Source organism: Ovis canadensis, chromosome 5 (genome assembly GCF_042477335.2).
Source record: "Ovis canadensis isolate MfBH-ARS-UI-01 breed Bighorn chromosome 5, ARS-UI_OviCan_v2, whole genome shotgun sequence".
In the NCBI taxonomy this organism is placed as follows: domain Eukaryota; kingdom Metazoa; phylum Chordata; class Mammalia; order Artiodactyla; family Bovidae; genus Ovis; species Ovis canadensis.
In genome coordinates, this window is record NC_091249.1 from 25390247 (window position 1) to 25402268 (window position 12022).

Genomic DNA, 12022 nt, shown 5'->3' on the forward strand with positions numbered 1-12022 from the left:
GGAACTATTCTTTAGCCAAGAGTACAGAGAATGAGAATGGTTTACAGCCAGCAGTGGTTGGCATGACATGGTTCATGGTTTTGTGGGGGTTTTTTTCTCTAACTGGGTGTAGTTGGTGGGAAACGTGGGAAGCTGGCAGAAATGCCCACTCCTGTAGTATTCTGATCTTCTCCCAGAAGACCTGATTCCTCTTGTTTAAATGCACTGCCCTCCAGGGATTCTGAATCCACACACACACACATGCTTGCGCACACTCCCTAAAATTTCTGAAACAGCCAGACCTGACTCTTCTGCGCTTCTTCAGGGAGTTTGCCAAAGAAAGGGAGCGGGTGGAGAACCGGCGGGCTTTTCTGAAGCTGAGGCGGCAGCAGCAGATTGAACGAGAGCTCAATGGGTACATGGAGTGGATCTCAAAAGCAGGTGAGGCCCTTTCATCCCGGGGCCCAAGAACTGAAATCCCATGTCACGGAGCTCACCGGGAGTCACGCATGCAGTTTGGAGATGGATGAGGGGAGGGGATAGAGGATCTGAACTGGTAGTCCCGATGTTTGGCAACAGGAATCCAGAGAGATGAAGCCAGGACATGACATAACATTATACTCGAGAGCTCTAAAACCAGACATTGGTTTAGATCCCTACTCTGCCACCGCCTAGCAATGCCCTGTGCCTCAATCTCCTAGCCTGTTAAACAGAGATCATGATGGTACCTACCTCATAAAGCTGTAATCTAAGCTAAGTGCTTGAACGTCCCTGGCTGTCCAGTGGGTAAGACTCCACACTCCCACTGCAGGGAGCATAGGTTCAATCCCTGGTCAAGGAAGATCCTGCATGCCAAGTGGCCCAGCCAAAAAAAAAAAGAGAGAGAAAGCAGTACCTAACATACAGTAGGTATTGTACATGTTCATTTGTTTGGTAATTCAGACAATTATGGGGCACCTGCTGTATGCCAGACAGTGTTCTAGACACTGAGATTTGATCTCTGCCTGCAGGGCTCTGATAGTCTAATGAGAGAGACAGAAAATAACCAAACACACATAATATTGGGTGTTGCTAAATGCTGAGAGGAAAAGTAAAACAGGGTAGGAGGCAGGAAAGAGAGACAGCAGGGTGATCAGAGAGAGTCTCTCTGAGGAGGTGACCTCTGAGCAGAGACCTGGGGGAAGTGAATAAGGAAGCCATGTGGATGTCTAGGGGAGGGGCCTTCCCCCCAGAGGGAACAGCAAGTGCAAAGGCCCTGGGGTAGGAGCAGGGTGGAGTCACAGCAGGGAAGCCAGTGGGGCTGGGGCAGAGTGAGGGGGAGAGCAAGAGGAAAGGAGGATAGGGAGGTGACAGGGGTCAGATCAGGCAAGATCTTATAAGTTGTGGTTAGGAGGTTGGTTTTTATTTTGAAGCAGGTAGGGATGATGTTGGCATTACAACCGTTGCTTAAGTGGGGCTGGGAGTCAAAAGCAAGTTAGCAAGCACATCTCTGGCTGATAGAGTTGTCACTCAGCAAGGGGAGACCGGAGTGCCTGGGAGGACTCTTCTCCTTTCCCATCCAAGGGAACCCATCCCCCGGAGAGTCTTCCAGATGCTGGAGCGTAAATTAACTATGTGCTCTTGCTCTTCAGAAGAGGTGATCCTCGCCGAAGATGAAACTGATGGGGAGCAGAGGCATCCCTTTGATGGTAACTGCTCTGAACCTGGCTTGGGGGTTGGGATGGGTCCCAGGGAACACAGGAAGAGTCAGAGCTGGGGAACGGGTTGCTTCTTTCTACGGGGCCTCCAGGGGATGGATGTTCAGGGCCCAAGTGTTGCCAAGAATTAACACAAGACTGGGTCGGGCTCAGGAAGATATGGAGAATGGTGAGACTCTGTTTCCTCAAGGGATTTCAGGACTTTTGACACAGGGTTCCTGTTTCCTGCCTGCCCTGTCTGCTTTGACCACGTGCCCATCTTCTGCTTTGTGCCTCCATTTTCCTCATCTGGCAAATGGGCGTGATAATTACCATACCTACCTGAGTTGATTGTTTATGACTATTACATTAAGTATGGCAGATAGAATGCATAGGACAGTGTCTAGCTTGGGGTCAGCCCCATCTATGTTCACTAAGTAAAATAAATGATAGTCATTTCAGGGACTTCCCTGGCAGTCCAGTGATTGAGACTCCCTGCCTCCAATGCAAGGGCCACAAGTTCAATACTGGGTCAGGGGACTATGATCTCACATGCCACAAGATGCAGCCAATTTTTTTTTTAAAGTAATTTCAGCAATGGAAGTACCCTGGTGTTCGGTCCAGTGGTTAGAACTCAACGCTTTCACTGCAGTGGCCCAGGTTCAATCTCTGGTTGAGGAACTAAGATCCCACAAGCCATGCACCATGGCCAAAAATAAAATAATTTCACCAAGAATCCAGCTTACTATTAATGACAGTTGTCTTACATTAGAAATTTGACTAGACAGAGCAATGACTGTGGATTGAAGAAACCAGGAGTGAGAAGGAAGGAAAGGAGAAGGGGCTCCATCCTAAGAGTAACAGGGATTTTACTCTTTGAGAGGAAAGACATTACCCGTAAATGAAAGTGAAAGTCACTCAGTCGTGTCTGACTCTTTGCAACCCCATAGATTGTAGCGTGCCAGGCTCCTTTGTTCATGGAATTCTCCAGGCCAGAGTACTGGAGTGGGTAGCTGTTCACTTCTCCAGGGTATCTTCCCAACCCAGGGGTCAAACCCAGGTCTCCTGCATTGCAGACAGATTCTTTGCCATCTGAGCCACGAGGGAAGCCCAGGAATAATGGAATGGGTAGCCTATCTCTTCTCCAATGGATCTTCCTGACCCAGGAATCAAACCAGGGTCTCCTGCATTGCAGGTGGATTCTTTATCAGCTGAGCTACCAGGGAATGGGGGTGTCTAAATCACTTTATTGGAAGTGTGTCCCTGAACTCACTGTCCCCTGGAGAGCTCTTGGGGTGTAGAACTTAAATATTAAGGAAGGGCTTCCACAGTCCCAGCCAGCCTGGCAAGTGTGCTAAAGGTTAAGAGGGTGGGCTGTTTTCATAGGCATCTACATGTCCCATCCCAGGACTCCTAGAGGGAAAATGTTGACCAAGAGCCCAGACAGATTAAGCAGGAACTTGGTTCTCATCTTTACCTCATGGGCAAAGTCATGTAACCTCCCTAAGCTTCTGTCCCCACATCTGTGAAATGGGCATACTGTTACTTCCCATGAAACCAGACTGCCACGTGGGTGAAATCCAACAACATGGAGAAAGTCCCTAATAGAGCGCCTGGCACCCAGGGACACACGTGGTCAATGTCATTGTTATAGCAAAAAGGGTAACGTCTTTTTCTCTTGCCGTGTTTCCATTGTTGGAGCTCTGCGGAGAGCCACTATAAAGAAGAGCAAGACAGACCTGCTCAACCCCGAGGAGGCTGAGGATCAGCTGGCCGACATTGCCTCCGTGGGTAAGTCCCCCAGCTGCTGCCTGGCCATCATTTATTACTATTACCTGTGAGATGGAGATGAGGGCTTGGAGTTGCCTGGATCGGGTCTCAATTCTGCCCATTCTCAACTGTATTTCCTGGGGCAGATGACATGATTATGGGAATAACAACAGTGCCTGTCTTCTTGTATTGTTGCAGGGAGAAGTAAAATTAAATAACGCACATAGAAGTAAAGCTAAATAACCACCGGATCTATGTCAAGTAAAACTAAACCGCTGGACCGCACTTCCCTGGTGGTCCAGTAGTTAAGAGTCTGTGCTTCCACTGCAGGGGTTACAGGTTCGATCCCTCGTCAGGAACTAAGATCCCACATGCCTTTTGGTCAGCCAGAAAAAAACACATATAGCATTTAGAATACCATGTGACAGAAAAGAAGGTCCCCGTGATGTTGGCTAATATTATTCATGAGTAATGTTATTATTCATTAGTGCTCACTCGGGAGGCCACTGTTACTGAATGCCCAGTTGTGAACAGGACCGAGATCAAATCCCTACCCTTGTGGAGCTTGCAGTCCAGTGCAGAAACTAGATATTAGGCAGGTAATTACAGACATAAGCTTGTGATGATAACGGCACTGCAGAGGAGATGCTCCTCACTCAGCCTGCTCTGGAAGAGTGGAGTGTGGTCAGAGAGGGCTTCTTGGAGGAGGTGACATTGTTCTGAGAACCAAAGGGAAGATAGGAGTTTGCCACAGCAGTGGTTGCAGAGTGAACCAGGCAGAAGGCTGTGCCCAGGCAGTTGTTGGTTATCGCCAAGGACAGAGTTTGAGGTGGGAACATTTGTCTTGCCTTTTTGCCCCTCTTGGGTGAGCCTGTTGCTTTGACCTTCTCTAAGGAGGTTCTATTATTTTTTGAAACTGAGTCTTCATTGCTGCACTCAGGCTTTCTCTAGTTGCAGCAAGTAGGGGTCTAATCTGCATTGCGGTGTGTGGGCTTCTCCTTGTGGCGGCTTCTCTTGTGCAGCACAGGCTCTAGGGTGCTCGGCCTTCCGTAGTTGCAGCACACGGCCTCTGTAGTTCCGGCCTGCAGACTCTAGGGCGCACAGGATTAGTAGTTGTGGTTGTCTGGCTTAATTGCTCTGGAGCCTGGGTCGAACCTGTGTCCCTGCATTGACAGGCAGATTTTTATCCACTGAGCCACCAGGGGAGAAGGCAATGGCACCCCACTCCAGTACTCTTGCCTGGAAAATCCCATGGACAGAGGAGCCTGGTAGGCTGCAATCCATGGAGTCGCAAAGAGTCGGGCACGACTGAGTGACTTCACTTTCACTTTTCACTTTCATGCATTGGAGAAGGAAATGGCAACCCACTCCAATGTTCTTGCCTGGAGAATCCGAGGGACGGTGGAGCCTGGTGGGCTGCCGTCTATGGGGTTGCACAGAGTCGGACACGACTGAAGCGACTTAGCAGCAGCAGCAGCAGAGCCACCAGGGAAGTGCCTGAAATAGCTTCCTAAAAATTGCAGTTATGAAGGGAATTCCCTGATGGTCCGGTGGTCAGGACTCTGCACTTTCACTGCCAAAGGTGCAGGTTCAGTCCCTGGTTGGGGAACTAAGAACTGACAAGTCACATGGTGGGGCCAAAAAATAAAATAAAAATTCTAGTTATGGGGCCTCCCTGTGGCCCAGTGGTAAAGAAACCACCTGCCAATGCAGGAGACATGAGTTTAATCCCTGGTCTGGGAAGATCCCACATGCCGAGGAGCAACTAAGCCTGTGCACCACAACTTTTGAAGTCGGTGAGCCTAGAATCCATGCTCCGCAACGAGAAGGCACCACAGTGAAAAGCCGGCAACTCGAGAGTAGTCCCCGCTCACTGCAACTAGAGAAAGCTGGTGCAGCAACAAAGACCCAGCATGACCTAAATCAATAAATGATTTTTTTTTAAAGTCTAAATATGAAGAGTGGATGAGAGAGCTTCCAGGCAGAGGAAGTAACAGGAGACTCTGAGAGGAGGAGACATTAAGGCTGAATGGGTATCATGTGGATGGAGTATAGAGGCAAGGCTGGGGGAGGGAATTCAAAATATACACGTGTTTTGGGGAATTCCCTGTCAGCCCAGTGGTTAGGACTCCGGACTTCTATTGCAGAGGATACAGGTTTGAGCCCTGGCTGGGGAACTAAGATCTCGCAAGTTGAACAGCACGGCCAAAAATAAAAATCAAAACGTACTTGTGTCTAATCCCTAGGAACCAACTACTTCATACCCAGGTTGCTTCACTCACCCCTAGTTTATACGCTTACTGCTGAGTTTCAACATGATTTCCACGCCATCCCCCACCCCAGAGGGTGGCCGCACTGTGGCCTGCTCAGCCTTAGCTTTATTAGATGGTATTTGAGTTGTTTCCAATTTTTGCCTTTACGAGGAGCACTGCTGGGAGCGTTTACGTACAGTGACTCCTCCCACCCTTTGGGAGAATTTCTCTGGGGATAATTATAGGATCAAAGATATTAACAGCTTTTCAACTCATTATTCACAGAGCTGTTCTGAGTTTCAAAAACATTGAACCCATTTATAAACCTGCCAAGTATGCAGACGCTTATGGACTGTCCCACCCCGGCCATTGCCTATTACATGTTTGATTTCCTTTCTGGATAAATCAGTTTGTAATGATACCTTAAAGCTTGTTTTCATTTGCATTTTTAATTTCTAGCCAAAACACTCTTTTTCCTCATAATGATGAACAAATCCTGCTTCCACTAGTGGATACATCTGCTTCTGTCCTTCCAGAAAATTCAAGAATCAGGGTGCTCCGTCATTGCCCTGTGCATTTGATTAGTTACGTCTGTCCCACAACTCTCCCGTTTAAGTTGCCCAAGTTTCTAATCGGTTATGTTAAATTTTGATAGGCAGCCATTTTTGTCTATACCACATTTATTAAATGCCAGGCACTGAAAACACGGGGTACCCAAGTCAAGCTCTCCTCAGTGGATGAGACTGAGTTGTTGTTCAGCCGCTAAGTTGTGTCCGACTTTGCGACCCCACAGACTGCAGCGTGCCAGGCTTCCCTGTCCTTCACTATCTCTGGGAGTTTGCTCAGACTCATGTCCATTGAGTCGGTGATGCCATCCAGCCATCTCCCCTGTTCTTAATTAACAGGGAGATACTATTTGTCATCAGTCCTTCTAGAAAAGATGAAGTATTACTACCCAATGTTGGCAAAGACGTGAAAAAATGGGCATAGCCTTATGCTGTTGGCAGGAATGTAGTTTGCAGTATTTTCTGATGTATGGTTGGGCGTTATTTAATTGTTGATGTTTATATTCTTTGACCTAGAATTTTTGCTTCAAAAGATTTCTTCATTTATGCCAAAGATCTATGTACCAGACTCTTCTTAGCAGCCCTCTTTCTGGTAGTCAGGAAAGTAAAAACCAGAAACAACCCATGTGCCACAAAGTAGGGAGGTGGTTAAAGAAATTATATAACATTTATATACCATCGAATACTCTGCTGCCAGGAAAAAGAATGGAGCTGTTATGGCATGGAAAGATGTCTGAAATATATTTTTTGGTGAAAAAATAGCAAGTTGTAAAACACCATGTGAAATATGTGGCCTCATTTTTAAAACAATATTAAGAAATGTGAGAGGTACTTAAAGATGTGGAAACTGAAGGGATTGCAGAGGATTTTCACTTTCTTCATGACGTTTTCCTGAAATGAGTGGATTAGTGACAGGCATTACTTTTTAAATTTTTATTTATATCAGGCCTTAGTTGCAGTACACAGGATCTTTGTTGCATCATGCAGAATCTTCCGGTACAGCACACAGACTCTCTAGTTACGGCATGTGGGATCTTAGTTCCCCGACCAGGGATAAAACTCCCGGCCCCTGCATTGCAGATTCTTAACCACTGGAGCCCCAGGGAAGTCCCCAGGCATTACTTTTGAAATCAGAAAAAAATAATTAGATAAATTTAAAGTTACTTAAAAGCAACAGAGTCTTAATTGTACATGCGTGCTAAGTCGCTTCAGTCTTGTCTGACTCTTTGTGGCCCTATGGACTGTAGCCTGCCAGGCTTCTCTGTCCATGGGATTCTCCAGGCAAGAATACTGGAGTGAGTTTCTATGCCCTCCTACAGGGGATCTTTCCAACCCAGGGATCGAACCTGTGTCTCTTACATCTCCTGAATTGGCAGGCAGGTTCTTTACCACTAGCGCCACCTGGGAAGCCCACAGAGTATTATAAAGCATCTAAAGGCTGTACAAGGCAGGGAGGAATTTGTCTGGTGGAAAAGTACACAGGATCTTCGTTGCATCATACAGAATCTCTCGGTACAGCACACAGACTCTCTAGTTACGGCTTGTGGGCTTAGTTGAAAAGAGGCGTTTTTTAAAACTGGGCTTTGTATGGAATGGGGAGAGTGTTATCAGTTCGCTGGGGTGACCATAATAAAATAGCGCAGGCTGGGTGATTTAATTCTTTAAAAACAGAAGCTCAACTTCCTCCTTGTCCTGGAGGCCGGAAGTCCAAGATCAGGGTGTTCTGAGGACTGGTTTCTGGGGGGACTGTCTCCTGCTTGCAGGTGGGCATCTTCCTGTGTCCTCAGTCTCTCCTCCTTGTGTGTTGTGACCTAATCTTCTCTTCTTATAAGGACTCCAGTCATAGAGGATTAAGGCCCACCCTGACGATCTCATTTTAATTGAATTATGTCTTTTTGAACTTACTTATTTGGGGCTGTGCTGGGTCTTCATTGCTGTGCCAGGGCTTCCTCTGGCTGCAGCGAGCGGGGGCCACTCTCCAGCTGCGGTGCGCAGGCTTCTCATTGCTGTGACGTCCCTTGTTGCAGAGCACGGGCTCTAGGCATGCGGGCTTCGGTAGTTGCAGCTCATGGGCTTAGTTGCCCCATGGAATGTGGAATTTTCCCGGACCAGGGATCAAACCCTTGTTCGCTGCCACTAGACCATCAGGGCAGTCCTAATTTAATTACTTCTTAAAAGGCCCTATCTCCAAAGACAATTGAAATTCAGAGACACCCGAGGGGCAGGCGGGGGTTAGAACTTCAGTCTATGAATTTAGGGGATGATATGGTACGGCTCCTAATGAGGGGATAGTGAGAATGACCCTGAAAGCCACGGTGGATTCACAGAGGGTCTCTCTGTGGCTGACCTAAGAAAACTTGGAGAACCCATGTTCAAGGCTGGCATTTGATGAACATGTGATAAAAGGAAGATAAGAAACCAAAGTAGAAAGCTGTCAGACTGAATAAGGACCAACGCTGTCCCGCGGCACCTCTGTTAAGAAAGCAGCTGAGGGCTTCCCTGGTGGCTCAGTGGTAAAGAATCTGCCTGCCAGTACAGGAGACACAGGTTCAATCCCTGGCCCAGGAAGATCCCACACGCCATGCAGAACCTAAGCCTGCATGCCACAGCTGTTGAGCCTGTGCTCTGGAGCCCAGCTATTGAGCCCACGTGCTGCAACTGCTGAAGCTTGGGTGCCCCAGAGCCCGTGCTCCACAACAGGGGAAGTCACTGCAATGAGAAGCTCACGCACTGCAAGGAAGAGTCGACCCCACTCGCTGCAACTCGAGAAAAGCCCCCGCAGCAACAAAGACCCAGCACGGCCCAAAAATAAATAAATAAATAAATAAACTTATTTCTGAAAAAGAAAGAAAGAAAGCAGGTTGACTTTCAACTTTGTCAATAGGTTTAAAACACAGGCCAGTGGCTTGGTCTCCCAGGACAAGGTTTGCTACAGGCAAACCCACCTAAAGCCAGCTCCCTTGCCTGGTAGCTCAGAAACCCACAGGAAGGGGCTCCTATGCTGGCAGAGACTTCCTAAATAATCTTGAGAGAGACCTCTGAAATTCCAGGGCTCTGGCAAGGAGACACCTTCACCTTTGTTTCTCTCTGTAAAATAATAATGTGTTTCAAAGTCAGGCGGGAACAGGTGGCATTTTGCCCTCGTATTACTTTGCCCAGTAAATGCGGTCTTTAAGATCTTTTTTGTATAGTTCTGTGTATTCTTGCCACCTCTTCTTAATATCTTCTGCTTTTGTTAGGTCCATACCATTTCTGTCCTTTCCTGTACCCATCTTTGCATGATATATTCCCTTGGTATCTCTAATTTTCTTGATGAGATCTCTAGTCTTTCCCATTCTTTTGTTTTCCTCTATTTCTTGTAATTGATGATTCTACCATGCTGTCAGTTGGTAAACATATCACAAAACGGTCTCATATAGGGACTTCCCTGGTGGTCCAGTGGTTAAGAATCTGCATTCCAATGCAGGGGACACGGGTTCAATCCCTGATCAGGGAACTAAGATCCCAGTGCCACGAGGCAACTAAAATCCGAGTGCTTGCAACTGGAGAAGCCTGTGTGCCTCAATGAAAACCAAGAGAAGGCGAAAAAAAAAAATTATCTCATGTAGAGTTCATCAGCTAACGTGAAATATGGACCTAGTGCCGTCACTAGGAAAAGTTGAACCACGAATGGAATCTGCCATCATGGCACCAGTATTTCAGGAAAATCAGATTCCCTTTAGGTGATTTTAAGGACAGAAGTTCAGCGTGGGCTGTGTTCATTTGCTAGGGCGGCTGTCACAAAGTATCACAAGCTGGGTGGCTTAAAACAACAGAAATGTATTCTCTCACAATTTTGGGGACCAGAAGTCCAAGCGGAGATCAAGATGTTGGCAAGGGCTGTGCTGCCTCTGAGGACTTCGGGGACAATCTGCCCCCATGCTTTTCTTTTAGCTTCTGGTGTTGTCGGCAGTCCTGGGCTCCCTTTGGCTTTCGCTCACCTCGTTCCAGGTTCTGATCCTGTCATCATGTGGTCCTTTCCTGCGTGTCCCCTTGTCTCTTCTCCTCTTATAAGATTACCAGTCGTTGGATTAAGGCCCACTCCAATCAGGTCTGACTTCATCTTAATTTGATGGCATCTGCAAAGACCCTATTTGCAAATAATGTCATATTCACGGCTACTGGGGGTTCAGACTTCAACCCGTTACTCGAGCTCTCTTTTTTTGTTTTTTAGCTGTGCTGGGTCTTCGTTGCTGCCAGGGCTGGTCTCTCGTTGTGGCAAATGGGGGCTTCTCTCCAGTTGCAGTGTGAGGCCTTCTCATTGCGAGGGCTTCTCTTTGCAGGGGCTTCTCTGATTGTGGACCGCAGGCTCTAGAGCGTGAGGGCTTCCGTAGTCGTAGCACATGGACTCCAGAGCACAGGCTCAGCACAGAAAATGGCAACCTACTCCAGTATTCTTGCCTGGGAAATCCCATGGACAGAGAAGCCTGGCAGGCTACAGTCCATGGGGTTGCAAAGAGTCGGATAGGACTTAGCAGCTGAGCATGCATGCAGCGTCGTCTTAGGGTTAGTTTTAAAATATTTATTTACTTATCTGTTCGTTTGTTGTGCCACGTGGACTTCGTAGCTCCGCAGCCGGTAGGATCTTCCCAGACCAAGGACCGAACCTGTGTCTCCCGCACTGGCAGGTGGATTCTTTCCCTCTGAGCTATCAGGGAAGCCATCGACACACTTCTTCAATGGACAGTTCAACCCACAACTTGGGAAGCACCTATTCCAATTCACCAAGAATTCGAAGGGCATACAAATTGCCAAAAATCCTGAAACTAAGCCTTCGTAGGTGGCCTACTGCTATCCCCGCTGTGAAATATTCCAGACTAAGACTGGCCACCTCTGACTTTTGGCTCTTTGAATGCAGCTGATCTGAGCAAAATGTATTCCATACTCACACATTAGATTTGAAATACTTTAGCTCCAATACTTTGGCCACCTGATCCATAGAGTTGACTCATTCATTGGAAAAGACCCTGATGCTTGGAAAGATTGAAGGCAAAAAGAAAAGAGAGCTGCAGAGGATAAGATGGTTAGATAGCATCACTGAACTCAACTGACATGAATCTGAGCAAACTCCAAGAGACAGTTAAGGACGGAGGAGCCTGGCGTGCTGCAGTCCATGAGATCTCAAAGAGTTAGACACGACTTAGTGACTAAACAATGTAAAGATTTGGAATACTTGGTACCAAAAAAAAAGAATGTAAAATATATTTTTAATAGACTTCTGTACTGATTCCACATTGAAATTGATATCTGAGATATATGGTGTTTCATAAAATAGTTTATTAAAATTACTTTTTAAAACTAAGGATTGCCTGCAAATTTTCAGACCATGGAAGAAAAGTAGAGACAAGAGTGTACAGAAAAAGGGGACTTTTCTGGTGGTCCAGTGGTTAAGACTCTATGCTTCCACTGCAGGGCACAAGCTCAATCCTTGGTTCAGGGAACCAAGATTCTGCATGCCTCGAGGTGCGGCCAAAAAAAAAGGGAGGGGGGGGGTATTGACAAAGGGAGCATGGGTCAGAGGGAGTATAAGATGCAGTGGATAGAGGAGACAGCACAGAGCTGGCACAGGGCCTGGCACAGAGCAGGCATTCAAGTAATAGTCACCTTCCTCTCCTTTCTTGATGCATGGATGCCTATTATGGGATGTGTCTCCAGGCCCCGTGATCAGGAGAGACTTCCTCCATGAGTTGGCATGTGAACAGTCTTGATTTTCACTCTTGCAGTTGTAGAAAAAGACTTT

General features: G+C 47.2%; 1 protein-coding gene across 2 annotated transcripts in view; it reads left to right on the forward strand.

Annotated features, from left to right (window-relative positions):
• Positions 1-12022, forward strand: part of CACNA1A (calcium voltage-gated channel subunit alpha1 A) — a 250937-nt gene that overhangs the window by 138552 nt on the left and 100363 nt on the right. For both annotated transcript variants that reach the window (XM_069590901.1, XM_069590900.1), the window contains exons 8-10: positions 305-420; positions 1611-1667; positions 3357-3446. In XM_069590901.1, coding sequence (XP_069447002.1) covers positions 305-420; positions 1611-1667; positions 3357-3446 — 263 coding nt within the window. The remainder of the gene's footprint in view (positions 1-304; positions 421-1610; positions 1668-3356; positions 3447-12022) is intronic.